Here is a 27,229-nt window from a genome sequence, read left to right as displayed (position 1 = left end):
TAAATTATTATAAATATTACACTTTCCCATAATCTCTATGAATAAAATATTTGTTGTAGGGAGTGTGTGTGTGTGTGTGTGTGTGTGTGTGTGTGTGTGTGGCGGGGTCGGGGGTCGAAATCCTAAACAGTGAGCGGCATATGCAGCTTGCTAACCTACACGGCTGGCTATTAGCGGAGTAGGTGGGACGATTATACTATATATTCAGGTACGTTCAATTAAATATATCTGAAAGAAATACGTAGATGATTCTGTCATATTTAAAGCATTTGTGTAACAATCTTGAGTCTAATTAACACGTGTTTAGTGTTCTTGATACATTCATCATGTGTTTGATCATATTAATGAGGGTTCGTTGGTGTCAAACTCTAGAAAACATGTGGTTTCTTTGAAGCAGACTGAAATATTATGGCACCCGTTAGTTGGTTGGCAGTCGGTTCAAACCCCAGTTTATCTGTCTGTTTGATATGCGATTGCGTCTCCCTGGCCAAGTCAGTCAGTGAATGCTGTTTTACGCTGAGTTGAAATGGGGTTTAACGTCGCGTTCAAGATTATTGACCTTATTTATAGTGACATAAGGGTGCGTGCGTGCGTGTGTACTGGTCCGGACTAAAGCAGATTTTCTCGTGCTAGCCCACTGACATACCATGCCGCAGCTTAACATGAATACCCCCACTCAAACACAGCATACGGACTCCGAAATGACCTGTCCTTGTTTTAGTCCCTTAAAGCCGAGCACCAGACAGGGCAACAACAAGTACCACTTTTTAACGTCTTTTGCAGCCACACAAACACGTGTATACACACGAACATGCACGTCACTATGTAAGTGCAGTTATCAAAGTCAATTTCACTATTAACTTAAGTGCAATATTATAGCATTGTAGATTTATTTGTGTTTTCTAAACGTCTTGTCGCACAATACACGCACTTGGTGACAGCTTTAAAGAAGTTGTATAGAAAGGGAGCCCTTGCAAAAGTAAACTTGAGAATTCTAAACTAAATGTAATAAAGTAGCAGTGAAGAGCAATCTGCTTATTTCAAAAACAAGGAAACACCCAAATTATAAGGTTATTTGTTAAGACTTGCTGATTTGCATTTCATGACACACAAAACTGAAAATGAAATTCTTTCCATTTCAGAACCCAATATGTAGGGAATAGTTTGCATCTTAGCTGATGTGAAGTGGGAAATACTTTAGAAACTTCTAGAAATATCTTAACAAATTAATCACACATAAGTGCAGTTTTATTATGAATGTTCATGGTTGGCACTTTGGTGACTGTGGCGATTCCGGTTAGAATTGGGTCAGTGTCTTGGATGGCAGTGTGTCTTCCTACCCTGACAACAATCAGTGGTTTGTAGCTGGAATACTGCTGAATATAGCGTGAAACAACATCCAGTAGCACTCAAATCCTGCCAATAGTTGGGCTGTGTCGGACAGGGTATGTCCGCCCCACTGCATGTAAAGATATCCTCTTGTGTGCCATGTTCTTTGTGCTCACAATGCAGGTCTTGACATCGCTCGTTTACCTGCAGACGTTTACCACTTTGGTGAAACCCAAAAGCACAGGGGTATAGGGGGCTGACAAACCAAGGAGATGGTAATAACAACGCAACTAAACAAGAACCGATGAGGTGGAAAAAACAAAACAACAATAAATATTGAATTATAATGATTTAATTAAGTCCAAACTTCAAAGTGTAACGCCAAAAGTGTCCGAAAGAGCCAAAAATACAAACAACATATTTCATCTTTTCACAAGTCATCCAAAATGCCCCAGTTCTCTTAAAAGACCCCAAAACCCAAAGAAGATTTAGTACTTTAAAACGTATTTATTCTAAGGTCAAAACATAACAAAATGGTCCTACATGACCGAAATGTCCCAAAAATAACAAATGTCCGAAAGGTCCAAAATGTAAAGAGCACTATAGCATTTATTTTTTACACAAGTTCCACGAGGTAGTAAGATGTCACTTTAAGCGTCCATCTTGACACGGAACACTCTCCTCAAGAATCCAGACACACGTGACAGGAAGACTCGAACTAGGGACTGGGTCGGGGTGTCGTCATCATCCAGGTTGATATCGACGAAGTGAGGGGCATCACGGAGGACGGAGGCAGAGAGAGGGGCGGGGTCGGGGATAGAGGTGGAAGGGACGGGGAGTTCTGACAGGGGTTCAAGGATGGTCATGTACCTCCCGGTAGGACGCTGACAGGGAGGGAGAGAAGGACATGTAGAGAGAGACAGAAGATAGGAGTACAGGAAAAAGAGGGTAGTTGTAGGAAATGGATCAAAAAGAAGATAGTTGTGATTATAAGAACGTTAGTGATAATGATACGTGGTTAATAATGCTCATGAATATAACTTTCCAAATCAATAGTAAATGTTTTGGTATGACCTGTTAGTAATTGATTAGAATAACAGTAAATTACTGATTCCCTAAGACACCCACTTGGCGAGGAGGGGCCCAGATGTCAAAGTTCAAAGGGAACCTGATCACGAGGTCAAGAGCTGTCAGAAAAGAAGAAATGACTGTGTGAGAAGGGAATAAACCAGACAGGATCAACCATACAGCATGGAAACCAATTTTAGAATATTTAAAAGTGATCCCCATGATCCATTGTCAATTGAAATTGTCAATTAATATATTTTCAAAAGTAAATGGTGGTGATCACATCATTAGTTTAAACATGTTAAATGTTAACACATCATAAAAAAATAATTGATCACCTTTGGTACGAAAAAGCACCTGGTAGATAAGATACAAATGTTGCATAAATAGTTAAGTATGATAATGTTTATAAAATAGCTACAGAATTATTACGATATACAGGATTGGCACTAACTGTAAACCCCTATGTGTGTGTATTTACTCACATATTCTCATTCAATTATTCTGCTTACAATTCTGTTTCATTTGACTACAAATATGCAAGTATTCAGGTGTTGCCCCAAATGTGTTACCGGTAGCAGCAGTTAACTGTATTCTTGTCTTGTCTGGAAATTAACCCAAGTGAGCTAATCGGATAGAATATACTTGTACTTTGCCTGACCGTTGTATTGTACATACACTGATTGGAGGTCCATTAATTCTTTGCAACTGATCAGTTAATTGCCTGGTAATTGAGGTGTGCAGATGGTCTATATTATTAATTCCATTCTCCTCAGCCTGACCATGGATATCAAGGGAAGTTATCAAAGGGAAGGACCGGCAAAGCACGTGTCCTTTTAAATCTGCCAGTAATCAAGGACCGTTGGACCTTGTAATGAAATGTCTTCTGTTCGACAGATTTAGATTCCGGCTTACTTCAAATTTAATTAAGAAAATGAGCCTGAAAAGAAAGAAAAACACCAAAAGGACTAATTCAGAAATAAAGGAGTACCTTGGGTGTATGAGCTCATGGTTTTCACAAGCGGAGATGAGCTAAAAACGAAGCAACCAGCAGGAAACAAGCAGCAATATGATAGTATTGTTACAGCACATCAATGGCGGTATCAACAGTGAAACTGTCGTCAAGGCGACGTCATATATCTCGCGAGACTGTCATAGCATCACGTGACGTGAACAACTTGACTGGTTCCCTTCCTGCTCCACGCGGATGTAGGCCTATGGCTAAACAGGATCCCGTTCCACAAAGCCATCTCAGCATTACGACTATCGTAAGCCTATGTTAAAGTATGGGAGTTACGATCATCCTATTAGCGCTACGATCGATTGTGGAACGGGGCCCTGGATCACAGCCATGTTTCAAGTCTAATGTTGAGTTGTCGCCTCGTTCAAAAAATAAGTGACTTGCTCACAGTGGATGCATATCAAACGAAGCAATGCCCATATTGACTGCTTAGTACTGTACTAGACGAGCTTACCTGAAGGGTCGAACACGGATATCTTACAGATAAAAGTTGTGTGTTTCAACATAGACACCCCCTAGCAAAATATCAAATATATATCATGACACAGTATTAAAAGAATGCAGTGAGCAGTTGTGCGGCATAGTTCAAAAGATTTCCTTCACGTTCCTCTAGTATGGAAAACATTCTAACATAGTACCTGTTTCCAAAAACAAAAAACCAACTGTACTCAATGACTAGGAGCCAATGACTATCGCCTTGTAGCTTTAACTTCAATAATCCCTTGAACATTATTGTTATTATTTGTTATTGTTATTAAGTTCAGCATATCCTTTGCAACTTGCATATAGAGAATAGGCCCAACAAAGGTGTCGATGATGCTTCACAAAAGCTATAAAGTTATATAGCCCCATCTAACGGTACTCGTAAATCGTACGTAAGAATATTGTTCCTCGATTTTCCATCCGCTTTCAATATCATACAGCCTCACTTACTCATGCAAAAGCTTTATAACATGGGTGTGTTTGTTTTAACTCATATATTGTCCAATGGGTCAAATCTTTATTGTTAACAGGCGACAGTTCATCTCTTGTTTGCACTTCTACAGAGACCCCTCAAATTAAGGTTGGTCATTTCGTCCATTTAATATACTTTGTATACCAGTGACTGTAAAAGCCGTTTTCTGACGGCTTTCAGCTAATAACTAATTATTTGTCATAACAACATTGGTCAAGTGTTTGCTAATTCGATAGACGTAAACCTAAGAACACGTTCCCAGGTTATAGAAGGGTGCTACCTGAAGTAAAACTACTGAAAAATATATGGTAAAATATTAAGGCATGGTTTTCGCAAGCCATTATTTTGTAAATGTCAAATATGCGTACCAAAAAGGATTTTATTGGCGTTCTGCGTTTTACACTGCACTCTAAAATAGCCCCCGAACCCTGCGTACCAAAAGGGGACAGGCAGCCTCCGTGTTACCTATATTGGCTACATCCCCGACGGGCGTACGTGTCGCAGAGTTTCAGATCGGCCTACATTCTGGGATATTGACTGAAATGTCCTGAAACTATTTTTCCAAGATTAGCAATATCGAAGAGAGCCTATCCTGAATTGGTAAAATCGTGAAATGTCCTAGAATGGCTTTATCGTTTATCTCTTTAAAAGTCACTGGTGTCGTGAAAATAAATCCCAAACACTATTTTGAACAGAAGTATTTAGCCGAAAGCCGTCAGGGGGTGCCGTCTTGTATCAGTATCGAGTGCATCTCTCTTTATTGTGGGGATAAAACAAAGCACGTACTGGTGACTGATCCGTATACTGTGTCTGAATCTCAGTGAGGTATCCATATCAAAGACCACACACATGAACATTCACACGTACATGCACGTCGCTTATTATAAGTGCAACCATCTAAAACTTCACCGCTCATCGTCGACAGTCAGGAGTTATTTCCCTTTTTGTTTATTCAGGAAGTAGTGATTACGCATGTCAATGCGGAAGTTTTGGATGAGTTCCGATTTAGCAATCTCTGAAATTTTACCATGACATTATTGTAAAAGCGTTGATTATTTCTTGATAAACAGCAATGGGTTTGTTTGGAAAGGGTCACGAAAAGCCACCCAAAGAGTTGGTAAGTACACGATTCACCAACCAAGAAACTGTTATCAGGATAACAGCAAGCATTTCCCTGAAGAAAATTTGATCTGTCAGTGTAAAACTTCAAGCCAAATACGATATGATTCATACTTCTATTTGCGACAGGTGTCTTTGATTGATTTATGGAACAGGTAGTCTTACGCACGAGTATGTGTTTATGCTTTAAATCTAACAAGTGTCTCTTTTGTGGGACTGTATGTTGGTCGAGACATTGGGATACATTTCAGAAATACCAGAATAAAATGTGTATAAACATAGATCCAGCTTCATATGAATTCGCGTGACTCCTGAGTCAGACATGTGACTAGATTGTCTAGTTTATCTAGAGCAACACTCACTATTGTCAACTAAGTATTGTCAATGGCAAGACTGCAGATTACCTCTTAGATCCTTGGGGCTAGGGTAGGTTACTCCAGCTCCATCCTTACCCTTGGTACATTTTCCGGGTTATAGCGAAAACGGCACCGATTGGCGAAAACGGCACCTCGACTTAAGCGAAAACGGCTACTATTGCCTGGCGAAAACGGCACCTTATTTTTCTTTTACCTTGGTCAAATAAGTGCTATTAAACTTATATGGTAACTTTCAAACACCAATAATTGTGAGATGCTAAAACAAGTTTACATTAGAAATTAGCCTCTACTCCAACTATAATCCAACTTAGCTTATACGCAACACAACTTATTGTGAAAATGTGACATGCTTTGAAGAAAAAAAATAGAAATTAAACTCACGTCGTCTCTTACAAACACAAATAATTGTGAAATTGTGAAATAAAACAATAAGAAATTAGACCCCTACTCCAATTTACTCACCGACTGATTGGGGGTGCAGTTAACTTAATGTGAAAACACTATACGCTTTGAAGTTTTAAGTACCTTTACTCAATACAAGCTGAAACTGTATTTAAGAGGCCTAACATGGTGCTGTCAGATCACAATTATTCACAATGGCATTTCGATGTGTTGCATGAGAGAAGAATGTCAGAAAACAACAACATGCTGTGATAACTGTGACCATGTAAATAAACCATATATATATATTACTACAAAAATTGTTCTTATCCTCATTAAAAATAGAGGTGCCGTTTTCACCCGACACATAGTAGCCGTTTTCGCCAAATGCGGTGCCGTTTCCGCCAGAGAAATCGGTGACGTTTTGCTGGGGTGCAGTTTTAGCCTGCACCCCATTTTCCGATCAAGCTTCTCATAATGAATGTTAGGGCTAGGTACCCCTTTCCTATCAAACACCCCCTTATCATCCTTAGGGTCAGATGTGAGTTAGGGTAACATTTTAGTCCAATGTCATTTGAGGCACATCCATAATTGTTTTTGTCAAGTTTCGAGTTTAGCGAGAAAAACTGACAAAACACTCTGTAAACCCCCAGGTGCTGATTACTAGGTAAACAAGCACTAATTATTTGTCATAACCGTTGTGGTAATGTGTTGGCTAATTCAATAATGTAATTAGCTGAGCTTAGGTCAAGCTGGCTTTAAGAGTTTGATCCTCAATGCAGTGCTAATTTAAATAAAAAATGGTGTGCTCTATAATCATGGTATTAGAAGTACTGCCCTACTAACATTCAAGGAAATGGTTTTGATAAATGAAAAACATAAACAGAAAAATGTTATTTATAGTCTAAGGATCATAAACATGAAAACAGTGATCATACATGCCAGTGGAGAACTGAAATGAACTTCAAGAGTCCAACTAATAGCTGCTTGTGACTGCCTGGTGAATATTGTCAACCTTCCGGGACTACACATTAATTAAGTCATTGACATGCAGATGTTCTATTCTAAAAAAAAGAGTTATGGGATACTGTATATACTATATATACTCAGCGACAAAAGTTCCTGTGACACCAATATTTTAGTGTATTTTTCAAACAAGTAAAGTTTGGTTTTCAGTATTGAAGTAGATGTATTGAATCAAGTCACAAAAATGCAACTGCTACAGAAAAGCATGCATTCCATGCAATAGTTGACTTTTATGCAAGCCCAATGCATTTCACTACCCAAGAATGGGTATAAAAACATGGGCGTTAACGGGATTCCATATGCATTGTTTAGCATTGTGCTGACAACAAACACTCAGAAAAACAACAAAATTATGCAATTATTCAACATTACGAAATGCCACGCCTGCAAGCCATTGGTATGCTTTAAATAGGATCGAGTCAACTTGATGTTGCAAGACAATTTAACGTCCACAGAAACACCATTTGGTGTTTATGGCAACGTTGGCTACAGACGATTGCAGTCAGAGACAATTCTCGGAGTGGCAGGCCACGCGTAACCAATAATCGACAAGACAACTGGATTCGAACAACACACCTACACACCTACAAAATCGATTCCAGCCAGCAAGAAGCATCCCTGTCCTTCGACGAATATCTTCACAAACCGTACGTCGTCGTCGCCTCAGATGTGCCGGGATTGTCGCCAGAAGACCCGCCAGACGTCCCATTATGACAGGAAACCACCGTCAAGCACGTCTACAGTGGTGCAGACAGCGTCTACGCTGGACGGCCATGCAGTGGGGACAAGTTCTATTCACTGACGAGTCTCGTTTTCACCTCAGCCACAGCGATGAACGGATTCGAGTCTACCAACGTCGAGGTGAATGTTATGTCAATCATTGTGTCATGGAAGAAGATCGTTTGGGGACGGCAGCGTTATGGTATGAGGTGGGATTACAGCAAGACAGAGGACCCGTTTGATAGTGGAAGAGGGAAATCTCAATGGACAGCGCTACCGCGACGAGATCATAAGCCCTGTTGTGCTACCGTTTTTGCGTCGTCATGGCCCAGGCATTACCTTTCAACATGACAATGCCCTGCCTCATATTGCTTGACTTGTTCAGGATTCTCTTCAACAAAACAACGTGAATGTCATCCCCTGGCCGGCTCACTCCCCTGATCTCTCACCAATCAAGCACATGTGGGATGAGATGGATCCGCGCCTTCGACGTCAACCAGGTGTTCCACAGACACTCCAGGAACTTCGAAACGTGCTCCAGCAGATATGGACGGATATCCTACAGGACTTTGTGCGATGCCTGATCCATTTCATGAGACGAAGATGTGTTGCTTGCATTGCAACCAGAGGTGGACACACACGCTATTGATTTGTAAATTGACATTTTGGCATGTTCATGTTTTTTATGAACTCACACATTTTCTGAAGTCAGTATGGCAAATTAACCATTTGAACACTTACAGGAGTCTTTTATCTGTTGCAAACTGAAATTGTTTCATATTTGGTAAAAAACGGAACTTTGCATTAAATCTTATTCAATGTCACAGGAACTTTTGTTTGATCAGTATATATATATATATTGTCTACAGGGCTCTGGATAATCTTTTTAGCCCTGGAACATATTCACTTGCAAGTTATCATTCACATTGGGTATTTCATAGTTTTCTTAGGAGATTCAAGGTATGTTTACTCCCTTGGATCCAGTTTATTGGGGATTTTAAAGCCAAATGAGTAGTGCTCTAAATAGCGATACATATCTCAGTTACAATGAGTGGGAGGTACCCCTTTTGTACATTATTCACTGCAGAAGACTTCTTAAATAGGTGATGCCTGCATTCAATCAGTAAATGAGCATGATAGAAATGTGTAAAGATATTTGGGTACGCAAGCTGAAACGGCTGCGTTGGGTATATCCTAAATACACACACTGTTGTTATACCATTAAATGCAATGGCTGTCGACCAGCTGTGTCCGAGGACCAGTTATCGTCACTTGTTATTGTGTGCTGGGGATTATGATGTGTCTTACTTGTTTCATTACTAGGGAATATTATAAATATTAGAGAAATAGTAAAATACTACTGTAATTATTCAGTGCTGTAAAGTATATGAAAAAGACACTGGGAAAAACTCACCCAAATATTGGAAGCAAATTGTAAACTTTGTTTTATGGAAAAATAATTTCTACTGGCACTAAGTAAGGATATCTGCAACACTGGATTAATTGTTTCACTCTGTGCTTCATGGGTAATATCTTGGCTTCTTCTTGCATGGCCCCAAGTTAGAGATGTACTGTCTTGATCAAAGTACTGAGGCCTTATCGTGCTTATGATGCCTATAGCATGTATGAAGTTAGAGTGGCAACATGAATGTTAAATTTGGGAACCTGAGTTACCTGTCCTTGGCCATTACATGACTGTTTTGCGTTTCCAGGTCCAAGAATGGACGCACAAAATGAGAAAGGAAGGTTACAACCTTGAGAGGCAGATAAAAGGTATGTTATTTATAGAAGTGGAGGCCCACAAGGAAATGTCACTAGTTCTTCCTTAGTTTTACAAGTCTCGGACAAACAAACTTACGTTGTTGATTTTGAGCAATGCATTTGGTCTGGACTAAAACCCAGGCAATGTGGACCAACCGACCTTCTATGGAGGTGTCCTTAAATCTTCATGCAGGCAGGTATCATATTGGATTAAACATCTGATTTATTGAGATTGTAAGTGAACATCTGATTTATTGAGATTGTAAGTGAACATCTGATTTATTGAGATTGTAAGTGAACATCTGATTTATTGAGATTGTAAGTGAACATCTGATTTATTGAGATTGTAAGTGAACATCTGATTTATTGAGATTGGACACAGGTCACCAGCCTGGGCCCAACGTGTTCAGACCCAAAAACAAGAGAGGGCTTTGGATTTGAAAAAATAGATAGACCCATTTAAATCCTGTGTCAGCTGTGCTGTCGGAACCACATCATCTTTGTTGTAGGCCTGACTATGCATTAACTCTGTTGCTGCCTCCCTGGTTTCAGCCATACAAAGGGAAGAGGAGAAGACGAAGAAGCTGCTGAAGGCATCGGCTAAGCGAGGAGAAACGGAATCCTGCAGGATCCTCGCCAAGGAGATCATGAAGGCCAGGAAGGTTGTCAACAAACTATATACGTCCAAAGCTCACATCAGCTCTATCCAAATGAGTATGAAGAACCAGCTTGGTGAGTACACAGAACTAGTAGTGTTTCGGGATAGGGTGAAACCTTCGTCTAGCACATGATATGATATGTATCATCAGCATGTTCAGTCACAATACATATTGCCTTACTTATTTACACTGTGTGTGATTAAAATTGTCCCATGTTCCATGCAGCCAAGCTGAGAATAGGTTCGACCAGTTTGTGTCTAACCTGATTTGTTAGTTCAGACTCATTCTCAGAGTATTATGCAATCAGATTTAGCATTATGTATCAAGATAGGATTTAAGGTAAAATTTAGTTTTTGAATATTTCAACCCGGATGAAAAATGATAAAATTGTTTTGCTTAAGTAATGTCGACCAACATAACGCCGGCCCCGTCCATCTCGAATTTCGAGAGCTCTACTTCCATCACCACGGAAATAGAAGTTGATGTCCATCTAGACCAAGATGAAGGCAATCCTTTAAAACGGAAACGGATTACATTCGGTAACATCCGCGCCAACACTGGCGTTGAGACCAAAGCAGTGTCTTTACCACCGGATCTTATGCAATTCTACAAATATCTCTGTAACGCAGTGAGCAAACGTGCACGCACTCAAGTACAGTCAGACTACTTAGGTGCGTGTATCACAGGTGGACTGGTACCAGGCCAGTTCCTGATCATACTACCGGTCACACAAACCATGTACCCCATGGATCTCGCCCTACAGCGCAGCAATGCTGTTAAGACCTGCTGTACTACACTCATGAGTACACAAAAAGAACTTTTAGAACGCCAGCTTGTTTCAGTGAATGAATCAGTGAAACTCTTGGAAGATAAAATCATCTCCAAAGCGGACCAAAACTCTCAAAACATCATCAACACTGCCTGTCAAGCAGTCAAAGATAGAGAACACAAGTCTACACATGAAAAATTCAACACCAGATTTGTGAGCCTACAACAGGCGGCCATCAAATCTGACCCCTTTGCTGCCAAATTTTAGGTGCAAGGGACCCCAACCCAGTAACGGGCTAAATCTCCCAAGTATCGCCGCTCGAGACAACCATCATGTGATCAACTCGTGGACCACGCAGACCATGACAGAACTTCCGCCCCGACAGGGGCAACCAAGGAAACAATTCTCGTGACCTCAAACGGGCCTTAGATATGTTATCACCGGCGCGCAAAGAACTGCACTACAACAGCTCAAAAACAATAGTGAAATCATCATTAAAAAAGCTGATAAAGGTTCGGCAGTAGTAATACATAATACTCTTCTGAATCAGACTATGACACACACAGTAGAAATCTCATCAAATACTACCTCAAAAGGGGTTACCCCAATAAGACACTACAACAAAACAAATCCCGGGCAGACACTTGCAAAAGAGAATCACTCTTAGCAACCAAACCCAAACCTGCTCCAATCAGGAAACAGGTGCTCATTAGCGATTACAATCCATTGAACATGGAGCTCAACAGGATCATCAGAAACCGGTGGCATCTACTCACCGGATCTGACACTTGCAAAAGTTGTTTCTCAATTCCCCATGTCTCGGCCTATAGAAGGAATCCTACAATCAAGGATTACCTAGTCAGGACAGTATTAAACTATCCACCCACCAAACCGCAAATTAGCGGCAAGGTAGTCAACTTCATAGATGAGAGTTGCAAAAGAGTAGGATGCAAAATCTGCAATTCCTTAAGCAAAACACATACGTTCCGCAGCTCGACATTAGGTAAAACATTCAAAACCCACAAATTTGAATGTACAAGTAAAAACATAGTTCACTTGCTTACTTGCAACAAATGCAAGAAACAATACGTCGGGGAATCCAAAAGAGAATTTCAGACCAGACTGAAAGAACACTTTGCAGACATCAGCTACTAGAGAGACAAACCTGTAGCCAATCACTTTAATTGTGATGATCACAGCGCCAAAGATGTTAGATATAACATCATAGCACAGCTCAAGGAAAACCCTGAGTCTACTGACACCACAGTTAAGAGTAGAGCACTCGAACTGAGACGGATCTTTGAGCTAAAAACGTTCCACCCGCACGGTCTCAACGACAGAATGGTTGGCTGATTATCCCCCCCTTTTGGTCAACTTGTTGCTTAAGTAATATCCAAATAATACCTATCACGAATACAAGTAAACTATTGGCCATGGTGTTGATGTAATCAGATTTACGTGGTTCACAAGATGGTTGATGGTAATGTTTGTATTTGCTTTTATTGCAAGCCTTGTGATTTCCAGGGCCCCTGGATTAGAACACTAGTGATGATGTATTTAAATGGTTGACAAGATGGTTAATGGTAATGTTAGTATTAGCTTGTGTTGCCAGCTGCTCTGTCATTTTCGGGTACCCTGGACCTGAACATGCAGGATGTGGCCCAGTCGTCTAAGATGTTTCAGTTCGCTGTGTAGAGTTGTGTTCCTTGCGCAGACCAGGAGCCTATGATTGTGGGTTTGAATCACAGTTTGCCTCAATTATGTATGTTTCTAGGTTTGTCAGCACCTTTCCCGTGCTCATGGGTTTCACCAAAGTGGTAAACATTTTAGACCTACATTACTCCGGGCTTGTGTCCCACATTAAGCTGACACACCGGGATATAACCAGAATACTGTTCAAACCCAACTCACGCTGCCTCACATGCTGGTAAAGAGCATAGGTTTTGATGTACTTAAATGGTTGACAATATGTTGACGAGATGGTTGACGGTAAATGCTTTTGTCACCAGCCTCGCTGCGACTGGCAGGAGCGCTGGAGAAGAGCACCCAGGTGATGACGTCAATGCAGGCGCTGGTGAAGGTGCCCGAGATTCAGGCAACAATGAGAGATATGTCCAAGGAGATGATGAAGGTAAGGATGTTACAAGCCCCGACTAGAATCAGGTGGCCATCAAGTTTGATGATTTGGGAGATGACCAATCCAGAACTAGAATATTACTCTGGGCAGAGTAGGCTAAAAATAGACTAAATGGTAATCCTTATGCCTTTTGACTGTTCAGAATGGACTAAGAGCCTACCTGGTGTAGGCTGTATATAACTAATGTCGGAGCTCCTGTTGTAGGCTGTATATCACTAATGTCGGAGCTCCTGTTGTAGGCTGTATGTCACTAATGTCGGAGCTCCTGTTGAAGGCTGTATATCACCAATGTCCGAGCTCCTGTTGAAGGCTGTATATCACTAATGTCGGAGCACCTGTTGTAGGCTGTATATCACTAATGTCGGAGCTCCTGTTGTAGGCTGTATGTCACTAATGTCGGAGCTCCTGTTGTAGGCTGTATATCACCAATGTCCGAGCTCCTGTTGAAGGCTGTATATCACTAATGTCGGAGCACCTGTTGTAGGCTGTATATCACTAATGTCGGAGCTCCTGTTGTAGGCTGTATATCACCAATGTCGGAGCTCCTGTTGAAGGCTGTATATCACTAATGTCGGAGCACCTGTTGTAGGCTGTATATCACTAATGTCGGAGCTCCTGTTGTAGGCTGTATATCACCAATGTCGGAGCTCCTGTTGTAGATTGTATATCACTAATGTCGGAGCTCCTGTTGTAGGCTGTATATCACTAATGTCGGTCCTCCTGTTGTAGGCTGTATATCACTAATGTCGGAGCTCCTGTTGTAGGCTGTATATCACTAATGTCGGACCTCCTGTTGTAGGCTGTATATCACTAATGTCGGAGCTCCTGTTGTAGGCTGTATGTCACTAATGTCGGAGCACCTGTTGTAGGCTGTATATCACTCATGTCGGAGCACCTGTTGTAGGCTGTATATCACTCATGTCGGAGCACCTGTTGTAGGCTGTATATCACTCATGTCGGAGCACCTGTTGTAGACTGTATATCACTAATGTCGGAGCACCTGTTGTAGGCTGTATATCACTCATGTCGGAGCACCTGTTGTAGGCTGTATATCACTCATGTCGGAGCTCCTGTTGAAGACTTTATATCACTAATGTCGGTCCTCCTGTTGTAGGCTGTATATCACTAATGTCGGAGCTCCTGTTGTAGGCTGTATATCACTAATGTCGGAGCTCCTGTTGTAGGCTGTATATCACTAATGTCGGTCCTCCTGTTGTAGGCTGTATATCACTAATGTCGGAGCTCCTGTTGTAGGCTGTATATCACTAATGTCCGAGCTCCTGTGGTAGGCTGTATATCACTCATGTCGGAGCACCTGTTGTAGGCTGTATATCACTAATGTCGGTCCTCCTGTTGTAGGCTGTATATCACTAATGTCGGTCCTCCTGTTGTAGGCTGTATATCACTAATTTCGGAGCTCCTGTTGAAGGCTGTATATCACTAATGTCAGAGCTCCTGTTGTAGGCTGTATATAACTAATGTCGGAGCTCCTGTTGTAGGCTGTATATCACTAATGTCGGAGCTCCTGTTGTAGGCTGTATATCACTAATGTCGGAGCTCCTGTTGAAGGCTGTATATCACTAATGTCGGTCCTCCTGTTGTAGGCTGTATATCACTAATGTCGGAGCTCCTGTTGTAGGCTGTATATCACTAATGTCGGAGCTCCTGTTGTAGGCTGTATATCACTAATGTCGGTCCTCCTGTTGTAGGCTGTATATCACTAATGTCGGAGCTCCTGTTGTAGGCTGTATATCACTAATGTCGGTCCTCCTGTTGTAGGCTGTATATCACTAATGTCGGAGCTCCTGTTGTAGGCTGTATATCACTCATGTCGGAGCACCTGTTGTAGGCTGTATATCACTAATGTCGGTCCTCCTGTTGTAGGCTGTATATCACTAATGTCGGTCCTCCTGTTGTAGGCTGTATATCACTAATTTCGGAGCTCCTGTTGAAGGCTGTATATCACTAATGTCGGAGCTCCTGTTGTAGGCTGTATATAACTAATGTCGGAGCTCCTGTTGTAGGCTGTATATCACTAATGTCGGAGCTCCTGTTGTAGGCTGTATATCACTAATGTCGGAGCTCCTGTTGTAGGTTGTATATCACTAATGTCGGTGCTCCTGTTGTAGGCTGTATATCACTAATGTCGGTCCTTCTGTTGTAGGTTGTATATCACTAATGTCGGAGCTCCTGTTGTAGGCTGTATATAACTAATGTCGGAGCTCCTGTTGTAGGCTGTATATCACTAATGTCGGAGCTCCTGTTGTAGGCTGTATATCACTAATGTCGGAGCTCCTGTTGTAGGTTGTATATCACTAATGTCGGAGCTCCTGTGGTAGGCTGTATATCACTAATGTCGGTCCTCCTGTTGTAGGCTGTATGTCACTAATGTCGGTCCTCCTGTTGTAGGCTGTATATCACTAATGTCAGAGCTCCTGTTGTAGGCTGTATATCACTAATGTCGGAGCTCCTGTTGTAGGCTGTATAACACTAATGTCGGTCCTCCTGTTGTAGGCTGTATATCACTTATGTCGGAGCTCCTGTTGTAGGCTGTATATCACTAATGTCGGTCCTCCTGTTGTAGGCTGTATATCACTAATTTCGGAGCTCCTGTTGAAGGCTGTATATCACTAATGTCGGAGCTCCTGTTGTAGGCTGTATATAACTAATGTCGGAGCTCCTGTTGTAGGCTGTATATCACTAATGTTGGAGCTCCTGTTGTAGGCTGTATATCACTAATGTCGGAGCTCCTGTTGTAGGTTGTATATCACTAATGTCGGTGCTCCTGTTGTAGGCTGTATATCACTAATGTCGGTCCTTCTGTTGTAGGTTGTATATCACTAATGTCGGAGCTCCTGTTGTAGGCTGTATATAACTAATGTCGGAGCTCCTGTTGTAGGCTGTATATCACTAATGTCGGAGCTCCTGTTGTAGGCTGTATATCACTAATGTCGGAGCTCCTGTTGTAGGTTGTATATCACTAATGTCGGAGCTCCTGTTGTAGGCTGTATATCACTAATGTCGGTCCTCCTGTTGTAGGCTGTATGTCACTAATGTCGGTCCTCCTGTTGTAGGCTGTATATCACTAATGTCGGAGCTCCTGTTGTAGGCTGTATATCACTAATGTCGGAGCTCCTGTTGTAGGCTGTATAACACTAATGTCGGTCCTCCTGTTGTAGGCTGTATATCACTTATGTCGGAGCTCCTGTTGTAGGCTGTATATCACTAATGTCGGTCCTCCTGTCGTAGGCTGTATATCACTTATGTCGGAGCTCCTGTTGTAGGCTGTATATCACTCATGTCGGAGCACCTGTTGTAGGCTGTATATCACTAATGTCGGAGCTCCTGTTGTAGGCTCTATAACACCAATGTCGGTCCTCCTGTTGTAGGCTGTATATCACTTATGTCGGAGCTCCTGTTGTAGGCTGTATATCACTCATGTCGGAGCACCTGTTGTAGGCTGTATATCACTAATGTCGGTCCTCCTGTTGTAGGCTGTATATCACTAATGTCGGTCCTCCTGTTGTAGGCTGTATATCACTAATGTCGGAGCTCCTGTTGTAGGCTGTATATCACTAATGTCGGAGCTCCTGTTGTAGGCTGTATATCACTAATGTCGGTCCTTCTGTTGTAGGCTGTATATCACTAATGTCGGAGCTCCTGTTGTAGGCTGTATATCACTAATGTTGGAGCTGCTGTTGTAGGCTGTATATCACTAATGTCGGTCCTTCTGTTGTAGGCTGTATATCACTAATGTTGGTCCTCCTGTTGTAGGCTGTATATCACTAATGTCGGTCCTCCTGTTGTAGGCTGTATATCACTAATGTCGGAGCTCCTATTGAAGGCTGTATATCACTAATGTCGGAGCTCCTGTTGTAGGCTGTATATCACTAATGTCGGTCCTCCTGTTGTAAGCTGTATAACACTAATGTCGGTGCTCCTGTTGTAGGCTGTATACCACTAATGTCGGAGCTCCTGGTGTAGGCTGTATATCACTAATGTCGGAGCTCCTGTTGTAGGCTGTATATCACTAATATCGATGCTCCTGTTGTAGGCTGTATATCACTAATGTCGGTCCTTCTGTTGTAGGCTGTATATCACTAATGTCGGAGCTCCTGTGGTAGGCTGTATACCACTAATGTCGGAGCTCCTGTTGTAGGCTGTATATCACTAATGTCGGAGCTCCCGTTGTAGGCTGTATAACACTAATATTGATGCTCCTGTTGTAGGCTGTACATCACTTATGTCTGTCCTCCTGTTGTAGGCTGTATATCACTAATGTCGGAGCTCCTGTTGTAGGCTGTATATCACTAATATTGATGCTCCTGTTGTAGACTGTATATCACTTATGTCGGAGCTCCTGTTGTAGACTGTATATCACTAATGTCGGAGCTCCTGTTGTAGGCTGTATATCACTAATGTCAGACCTCCTGTTGTAGGCTGTATACCACTAATGTCGGAGCTCCTGGTGTAGGCTGTATATCACTAATGTCGGTCCTCCTGTTGTAGGCTGTATATCACTAATGTCGGACCTCCTGTTGTAGGCTGTATATCACTAATGTCGGAGCTCCTGTTGTAGGCTGTATATCACTAATGTCGGAGCTCCTGTTGTAGGCTGTATATCACTAATGTCGGAGCTCCTGTTGTAGGCTGTATATCACTCATGTCGGTCCTTCTGTTGTAGGCTGTATATCACTAATGTCGGAGCTCCTGTGGTAGGCTGTATACCACTAATGTCGGAGCTCCTGTTGTAGGTTGTATATCACTAATGTCGATGCTCCTGTTGTAGGCTGTATAACACTAATATTGATGCTCCTAGTGAAGGCTGTATATCACTAATGTCGGAGCTCCTGTTGTAGGTTGTATATCACTAATGTCGATGCTCCTGTTGTAGGCTGTATATCACTAATGTCGGAGCTCCTGTTGTAGGTTGTATATCACTAATGTCGGACCTCCTGTTGTAGGTTGTATATCACTAATATTGATGCTCCTGTTGTAGGCTGTATATCACTAATGTCGATGCTCCTGTTGTAGGCTGTATAACACTAATGTCGGTCCTTCTGTTGTAGGCTGTATAACACTAATATTGATGCTCCTGTTGTAGGCTGTATATCACTAATGTCGGAGCTCCTGTTGTAGGCTGTATAACACTTATATTGATGCTCCTGTTGTAGGCTGTATACCACTAATGTTGGTGCCCCTGTTGTAGGCTGTATACCACTAATGTCGGAGCTCCTGTTGTAGGCTGTATATCACTCATGTCGGAGCTCCTGTTGTAGGTTGTATACCACTAATGTCGGTGCTCCTGTTGTAGGCTGTATATCACTAATGTCGGAGCTCCTGTTGTAGGTTGTATATCACTAATATCGGTCCTTCTGTTGTAGGCTGTATATCACTAATGTCGGAGCTCCTGTGGTAGGCTGTATACCACTAATGTCGGAGCTCCTGTTGTAGGCTGTATATCACTAATGTCGGAGCTCCTGTTGTAGGCTGTATAACACTTATATCAATGCTCCTGTTGTAGGCTGTACATCACTTATGTCTGTCCTCCTGTTGTAGGCTGTATATCACTAATGTCGGAGCTCCTGTTGTAGGCTGTATATCACTAATATTGATGCTCCTGTTGTAAACTGTATATCACTTATGTAGGAGCTCCTGTTGTAGGCTGTATATCACCAATGTCGGAGCTCCTGTTGTAGACTGTATATCACTAATGTCGGAGCTCCTGTTGTAGGCTGTATATCACTAATGTCAGACCTCCTGTTGTAGGCTGTATACCACTAATGTCGGAGCTCCTGGTGTAGGCTGTATATCACTAATGTCGGTCCTCCTGTTGTAGGCTGTATATCACTAATGTCGGACCTCCTGTTGTAGGCTGTATATCACTAATGTCGGAGCTCCTGTTGTAGGCTGTATATCACTAATGTCGGAGCTCCTGTTGTAGGCTGTATATCACTAATGTCGGAGCTCCTGTTGTAGGCTGTATATCACCAATGTCGGAGCTCCTGTTGTAGACTGTATATCACTAATGTCGGAGCTCCTGTTGTAGGCTGTATATCACTAATGTCAGACCTCCTGTTGTAGGCTGTATACCACTAATGTCGGAGCTCCTGTTGTAGGCTGTATATCACTAATGTCGGAGCTCCTGTTGTAGGCTGTATATCACTAATGTCGGAGCTCCTGTTGTAGGCTGTATATCACTCATGTCGGAGCTCCTGTTGTAGGTTGTATACCACTTATGTCGGTGCTCCTGTTGTAGGCTGTATATCACTAATGTCGGAGCTCCTGTTGTAGGTTGTATATCACTAATGTCGATGCTCCTGTTGTAGGCTGTATAACACTAATATTGATGCTCCTAGTGTAGGCTGTATATCACTAATGTCGGAGCTCCTGTTGTAGGTTGTATATCACTAATGTCGATGCTCCTGTTGTAGGCTGTATATCACTAATGTCGGAGCTCCTGTTGTAGGTTGTATATCACTAATGTCGGACCTCCTGTTGTAGGTTGTATATCACTAATATTGATGCTCCTGTTGTAGGCTGTATATCACTAATGTCGATGCTCCTGTTGTAGGCTGTATAACACTAATGTCGGTCCTTCTGTTGTAGGCTGTATAACACTAATATTGATGCTCCTGTTGTAGGCTGTATATCACTAATGTCGGAGCTCCTGTTGTAGGCTGTATAACACTTATATTGATGCTCCTGTTGTAGGCTGTATACCACTAATGTTGGTGCCCCTGTTGTAGGCTGTATACCACTAATGTCGGTGCTCCTGTTGTAGGCTGGGATCATGGAGGAAATGATGGAAGATGCAATGGAGATGGCTGATGATGAGGACCTTGATGATGAGGCCGATGAGGAGGTCGATAAGGTCCTTTTTGAGATCACCGCAGGTAAGCTGAGATCAGAGCAAGAATGGTTTCATATATTCAGTTTTAAAGTTACAGAATTAGAAAAAAGATCCACATCATCCTGAACAGAGGAGGTTCTCAGTTCACTAAGCTTTAGTACTGTACCCTATCTGCATTGACTGATGTACTTAGCTGACCTTCCTTCTCAAGGTAGCTTCTTCACAGCAGCATGAAATAACTGACCATGCGCAACACACTATTTATTCACGATCCTGTTCCTTCCTAGGTGTGATCGGGAAGGCACCAGCAGCTGTCAATGACTCTCTGCCAACAGGGGAGTTGGAGGGGGCAACAGGCGGGCCATCTGCATCTCATGATGATGAGGAGGATGAAGAGGAAATGGATGAAATGAAAGCGAGGCTGGAGGCACTTCGGAGTTAGAACTCACAGAATCATGATCCATTGTGTATTAGGACTGTAACAATTCACTGAAATGTCCATTGTTGCAGTGTCTGTTACAGTACCAAGTCCTGACAAAACGGAAAGATTAACAGTACAACTGAAACATCTAGGATTATTTTGAAAAATTCATATTTTATTAACTTTAAATTACCAACTTGTTATTCTTATTACAAAATGAAAAGAATAGTCATTTTGATCCACTTTAACTAACAAAGAATTTATAAGATGTTTCTGTCACATATTATCAGTTAATAACAAGTTGCATGTATTGATGAAATGATAAACAAAAATCACTCAAAGGACCCCTCCATGAAAGTTAAATTGTTTGTCCCTCGGGGGATTTCCTCGGTTTGCACACATTATGTTCCTCCATCACCCGTGAACACATAAGGTCAATGGCAGCGTCACTGAGTCCATGTATAACTTACGGAAGTCCAATGTGCCCTTCTCTGTGCAGGAACTTTGTGCAAACCAACCATATATTGCCGGACACTGAGGCAATGTGTTGAGGCTGTAACACTGTGACACATGCTGCTGGAGAAATATTGCAGATGTAATCTAAACACTCATTAGTCATCGCTGGTGTCTCTTGTGCTGGAACCAAGCTGTGGTTTGATTCGTTGGTAAAAATAGCAACTGCATTGCAAAGCAGCCATATGTATATGCTGGATGGTGGAGCGTACTGACACAGTGTGTACAAACCAGGAAGTACTGATAGGACAGTAGTGACTCATTATTAAACTTTTCTCCATGATACACATCACATCATAATGGAGTGTATCCATTGAAGATAGACTATATATGTCTACGCTCTATAAGGCAAAGAAACATTTACAAAGTGTCGTTGAAGGGCTTTGCATGAAGTTGAATTTCATGTTTAAAATTTGACTCCATCTTCTTCATAGTACATACATTGTGGATACAATGTTTTGTGCACTGCCTTCAAGTGTATCATTACAGCCCTATTCTGTGTTATTTGATCACCGTTGTGGCTACAGGATTGAGTAAGTTTAAGGAATCTCTGAATTTTTTAAGATTCTGATATTAAATTCAATTGAAATATTTTTGTCATTTTGAGATGAAATGCCCATATGCTAATCTTGATAATTGTGTAATATGGTTTTACGCTGAGTCTATGTTTAATATGGTACTATTACTAAAAGATGTAAACAGAATCCTTGCAGTGTCTATTCTGGACACTGAATATCAATATCTATTTTATGTCAGGATCACATGGGGACAGAGATTGGCAAACCTCAAATATATCATTGTTTGTATACGAACAGTACTGCAGCAGATGAGGGAACCAATGAATATTTCCAGATTTCACTATTGAACTGATTCACAAATTAAAACTCAGATTAACTTACTATCTATTTTGGGTAAGAAGTTAGCTGTATGAGGGAAAATAGCAAACATGTTCTGGTGATATACAGAGGTTAAGTCAAATACAGTGAAGACTTTGGGATGAGCTGATTATCAATCTGTTTGATAATGGCACTTCAGGAAAAACAGTAGCTGCTAAATCATTTACTATCCGACGTCCACTGGTTGCTAACACACAGCTCCACCTCTTCTTGTTTTTGGACTCATGATTCTTATGAAACGGTTTGACTGTATTCAAAGGTAAATGGTTTGGGAACAAGGGTATACGTGTCCATGACATGAGCTTGTGTCTACCAGTGCAATATCTGAATCAGACTTTGGTAGTTTGTTATGTATCATAGCTGTGTATTTTGGACCAGTGGATGTTGGATAGTAAAAGCGGAGCAGTACAGAGCCTTCAGATGCCTTCAATGAACTGTATATACCTAGCATGTGGCCAGTGTTCATTGTATGCGATGTCAGGTACCAACTGGTACATTTGAGCGGATTTGGCCTTTTGGGGAAAAGGGAAATTGATCATTTTTAAAACATAAACTTTTAAATGAGGTTAACAATGTTCAGTTAAAGAGTTTTTAACTATATTGTTAAATATCGAACACTGATTGATATATACCCACAATAAATATCATTTTTCGAAGGTCCACACATTGAATTTGAACACTGCTGTAATGACTCAAACCAGTGACAGCTACAGTCAGTGAAGTGGGGTGGCGTAGCCTCGTGGTTAAAGCGTTCACTCATCACTTCACAGGCCCGGGTTCGATTCCCCCATGGGTACAATGTGTGAAGTCCATTTCTGGTGTCCCACGCCGTGATATTGCTGGAATATTGCTAAAAGTGGCGTAAAACCATACTCACTCACACAGTGCAGTCCATGATATGGTTGTGGGGACCAGGAACAGGAACGACCAATGGCTTATTGATACAGGTTGTGTGTGGTGTTCTAGGATACTTTGAGTCCCTTTATTTTGGATGGTTTCCTAACTACAGGCAGCTGTTAACAAACAATTCACTCCAAGTTAACATTACAGCCCAGGAGCCATGTTAGATATAGAAAGGATTTGTAACATCTGTGTGCATTTATTAAGGATAAATCACAAATTTATAAATATCTGGGTCACAAGTCATATTTGATGGTGGTCAAAGTATGTTACGCATTTGCAGAAAATATTATAAAAGAAATATTATCTGTAATTTTCCTCTACTTTTTACCACAACATCCTTTTTCTCCAGGTGGTTCCTTGCAACTGCCCTATTGGATCACATTATATCAGAGATACCCACATTTAGCATGTAAAGAGAATAGGTAGTGTTTGCTGGCTACATTAACAGCAAATATTCCTTGTTTACCATAGTTAACCAACAACAGGTGGTAGTACTCATTACCAGAGGTGTTGATAGGCATCAGTGACAGTTAAATGTGCCACTGACCAAGGGGAGGCAACTTTTCAGATACAATTATCTCCCTTTCATATCTCACTTCAGATCTTCCCAAAAATACTGATAGGATAGTTGGTGAGATGTAATGGTGAGAAATGGTCAAAAGGTTGTTTGAAAATTGGAATCAAGAATTCTGTTGTGTGTATAGTATTCTACAAATCATGGATATCCAGTGAATTTGTATTAACTTTGTACAGTTTTCTATTTAAGACAATTCACCATACTTAATTGTACAGATATGTCTGTTGTGTTTTTCAGTGTCAGTTTTCTGTTATAAATGCTTGTGTCAGCATACATTAGATTAATTGATTATTTATAGCACTCTGTCCATACCAGTGAGACTTTTATTTTAGTGGGAATTGAGTTAATTTGTAGAGTTTCAGTTTCATACAAGGCATACACATGTTCCAGTTCCAATTATTCATACGACAAATTATATTTAATAATTTCCATGAATTGTGAGGCACCAATTAGTGATTGACTGACCAAACAGGCATAATTTAATTACTATAGACAACACAATGATGGGAATTGGCAATCATATTAACATCAAACAAATAATACCCTACTTTATATCCAGCTACTTAGAAAGAAACATAAGACAGATATGTCTGGGGTTCTCAGACCCTTCTGTTGCAGTAAAAACAACATGGAAACATTTTAATTGGGCTTTGACACACAAAAAGACAATTCAAAATTCTGACCCTCATCATGACAAAACATTACAGGCTGTGTGAAGCAGTTATGTTTCTGAACTAACTGTGCCTATGTATGGCATTCTGTATTTTCCAGTGTAAAATATTTCCATTGTGTTATGATAAGTACCCTTGACCCATGTGCTGACATAGATGTGTTTGGACATTACTGCACCATCTTCTCTCTCTGGTCAATCAATAACTTCCAGCATAACATCTCTCTCATATGAGTGTCATTTGATTGAATGGTTGGGTCATTTGAATCAGACTTTTAAAACAAATATTGTAATGAATTGGTTCAGGGTATTTATCATAATAAAATGGTGGTACAATTCCCTGGATAAGGATGTACGAGTGTTGGTTGTATAAATAATGGCTAAGTGTTGGGGCTGCTGTTACTCAGTTCAGTGACAATCTCATTACCAGAAGGTTGGAGGTTGCCTTGACGGAACAGCCATCTGCATCAGCTTATCAGGGAAACATGATCAAATACAGTCTACTATTGTGCACATTTTGATTGTGCAGACAAATTTTGTCTTACCATTCGTGTACGAACAAAGATCTCTACACAGCTCCAGAGACACTGACTAGTGAAATGTGGTTAGAACTAGTAATAATAATACAAAACACTAGTCTTAAGAAAGTTGTGGACTAGTTAGATTTCACTGAGGTTGGGTCTAGTCCTGCTTTAGAATTCATAACAAATTGACCATAATGGCATGTTATTGTTGGCAGATAATGTTTTGTCATTTTCTTAGGCAGAAATGAAAACCATAGACTTTAACAAGTTTCTAGGTTTTTTGTTTAACACCATTACAAACTTTGTGAAGTTAAACAGTGGATATATATTTTTGCTCAATCTCTGACAGACCTAAAACTAACTGTTGCCATGATAGGGATCAGCACACAGCTTGTGCCTAGAGGAGGATGAGGCTTAGAATTGGTCCAAGATTGATTCAAGTCCTTTCAATGCCCACTTTCACTGCTAACACAAATGTTATGGTGCACATTAATTTCATGGTTACTTGGATGTTTCAAAGACAGTGTTTCAATTGTCATGCAGGGCACTAGCTACTAAGCCTAGGCTGGGATGTTGGCACCAGGTTGTGCCCCCCGAAAACAATGTGACAAACAAGTAGCACAATAAACGGGTGCTGTGCTCATTATCAGATATGTACACCTGGAGAGTTTAGCACTGCTTACCATTTACTTCTGAGTGCGGCGTAAAACAACAAACCAAACCATTTACTTCCATATGAAATAATAATTTTCTTTAATCATTTTTTCTGTCTATAACAAACCATAGTTTGTTAACAATGTGACATACTCGTATTGAAATACAGAAACTGAAATCAGTTACCTCATAAGATGTTTTGCAAATGCTCCACAACAATTATTACTTGACTGCTATTTCCGATGTTTCCCCTGTACTTGCGACCAGTGTTCTTGTAGCATCTGCCAAGGAGGTATTGGTCTTATCGTGGACATTTATCAACTGTTCAATGTTGTAGGTAGATATTTCCAAAAGGAACGTGGAATTTTGGAATATGTGAAAATGAAGGAGGGTACTGATCTTGTTTCCATGTTTACTTAGAGCATATGAAACAATGACTTATCGCTGCAGATGTTTCAGGCCAGACCATTTTTAGGTCACTATGGTAGGTTGCATTTGAGTGAGTTCATCTGTTTGTCCAACACTGTGATCATGTTACTTTGTGGAGCGGGCTGGTCATGATGTTGAAAAGTAGCAAGTGAGACATTATTTCGTATTGCAAGGTAGGTATTTACTGGTGTTATCTCAGTGGTTTTGTTTTTGTATTTTATTCTGTTGTCATTTTTTTGTTATTTTTTTAAGAACAAATATGTTAATCATGACTTTTATATCCATCAATATCCATTTTTGCCCTGGCTACAAATATGATAAATTATGAAAATGTCTAACTCAAAATCAGCAGGTTAATGATTTTCTTTCTTTTGATTACTCATGTTAATGAATAAGATGTATCATTATTAAGCACAAATTGCATTTTGTTAACTTGTTTTGTCTGTTTATTCTGTCGTCATTGATTATGTATGGTTCCTGAAAATAAAACAAATTTCTATGCTATTATTGCAAAACCTTGTTTCTCAATCCATCCTGTTTGAGCTTACCTGAACTGAAAATTCAAATGAAAATATAGCATGCAAAATCACCAGTTTTGCCGTTCTAAACATTTTGATTTTCATCATGTTCAGCATGGCTGAAACCTTTAAAGCTGAAACTTTAAACGGATCATCAAAGTTCAAGTGTCTCCAAAATGTGCTCACAGAACTATGATCCAATTTTAAACATGGCTGCCACAGCATCCATATTGGAATATTAATATCAATCACTGGTTTATCTGATCAAGGCGTGATAATTTTCATAACTCTCATATATACACCTGGAAATATAGAGTTTTGAAAGTGAGTAAGTTGTATTCATATATCAGATATAATGGCCCTTTTCCCACACCATACCATTGCCAATACCACTGTTAATGCGCTTGATGTTGTACACATTGCATGTGGGGCACAATACCCATGAAATGTTGAAAAAACACATACCCGTATTAGTTGTGGACATTACAGATACACACTTCTTAACACAGAATGCATGCATGCTCATTATAAAACCTTATCATGGCAAGCCGCAAACATTTATATAGGATGGCAGATTATTGGAATGAAAAATGCAGGAATTTCTTGTGGGGAATACCGAAAAGCAAATGAAGTTGAGGACAGGCCACTCTCAGGTCAACATCTTCAGGAGAGAAGATGCAGCATTATTGAGGCTCGTTAGAAAATGTCCACTTGACAACAGTATTCATTCAACTGTAAACTTGACCCTATGCAGGGTAATCAATATCAGCATGACATCCTGGAGACAACAGTTATCACTGATCTTGACAACCCGGGGTTGGCCTAGAGACCTGTCTTCATGGATGATAATGCTGGACCTCACAGATCACGTGCAGTTCTGGGATACTTACATCAGAATGCCATTGAGACACATCCTTGACCACCAAGAAGTCCAGACATTTTAGGCCAG

At 40.8% G+C, this 27,229-nt stretch overlaps 2 protein-coding genes across 3 annotated transcripts; one reads left to right on the top strand and one right to left on the bottom strand.

The window, feature by feature from the left end:
• Positions 1-1,230: 1,230 nt before the first annotated feature.
• Positions 1,231-3,548, bottom strand: LOC124123465. Of its 2 annotated transcripts, XM_048385120.1 has the most exons (3): positions 3,389-3,548; positions 2,458-2,516; positions 1,231-2,213 (listed from the first exon to the last, which is right to left on the bottom strand). In XM_048385120.1, exons 1-3 carry the CDS (start codon positions 3,405-3,407, stop codon positions 1,980-1,982), a joined length of 312 nt encoding a protein of 103 aa, XP_048241077.1. In that variant the 5' UTR covers positions 3,408-3,548; the 3' UTR covers positions 1,231-1,979. The 2 variants fall into 2 exon arrangements, 1 of the variants encoding a protein (XP_048241077.1); XR_007218563.1 differs by lacking the exon at positions 2,458-2,516 and having other exon boundaries at positions 1,231-1,533.
• Positions 3,549-5,341: 1,793 nt separating this feature from the next.
• LOC124123464 (charged multivesicular body protein 3-like) lies at positions 5,342-26,266 on the top strand. The gene is made up of 6 exons (XM_046486665.2): positions 5,342-5,490; positions 9,709-9,769; positions 10,310-10,489; positions 13,195-13,316; positions 20,107-20,218; positions 20,463-26,266. The coding sequence occupies exons 1-6, from the start codon at positions 5,446-5,448 to the stop codon at positions 20,615-20,617; spliced, it is 675 nt and encodes a 224-aa protein (XP_046342621.1). The 5' UTR covers positions 5,342-5,445; the 3' UTR covers positions 20,618-26,266.
• Positions 26,267-27,229: the final 963 nt, after the last annotated feature.

This window comes from Haliotis rufescens, unplaced genomic scaffold (genome assembly GCF_023055435.1).
Source record: "Haliotis rufescens isolate VD_foot unplaced genomic scaffold, xgHalRufe1.0.p SCAF_54, whole genome shotgun sequence".
In the NCBI taxonomy this organism is placed as follows: domain Eukaryota; kingdom Metazoa; phylum Mollusca; class Gastropoda; order Lepetellida; family Haliotidae; genus Haliotis; species Haliotis rufescens.
The sequence above is the reverse complement of the archived record's forward strand: the minus strand, read 5'-3'. Positions and strand labels throughout refer to the sequence as shown.

What these genes read in the sequence shown, in the direction of transcription:
- LOC124123465 (XM_048385120.1), bottom strand. An exon ending in TCTGGGCCCCTCCTCGCCAA is followed by an intron (nt 2,214 to 2,457) that starts GTGGGTGTCTTA and finishes CCTCCCTGTCAG; the next exon opens with CGTCCTACCGGGAGGTACAT.
- LOC124123464 (XM_046486665.2), top strand. Translation starts at nt 5,446, where the DNA reads ATGGGTTTGTTTGGAAAGGGTCACGAAAAGCCACCCAAAGAGTTG. An exon ending in GAGTATGAAGAACCAGCTTG is followed by an intron (nt 10,490 to 13,194) that starts GTGAGTACACAG and finishes TTTTGTCACCAG; the next exon opens with CCTCGCTGCGACTGGCAGGA. An exon ending in CCTTTTTGAGATCACCGCAG is followed by an intron (nt 20,219 to 20,462) that starts GTAAGCTGAGAT and finishes GTTCCTTCCTAG; the next exon opens with GTGTGATCGGGAAGGCACCA.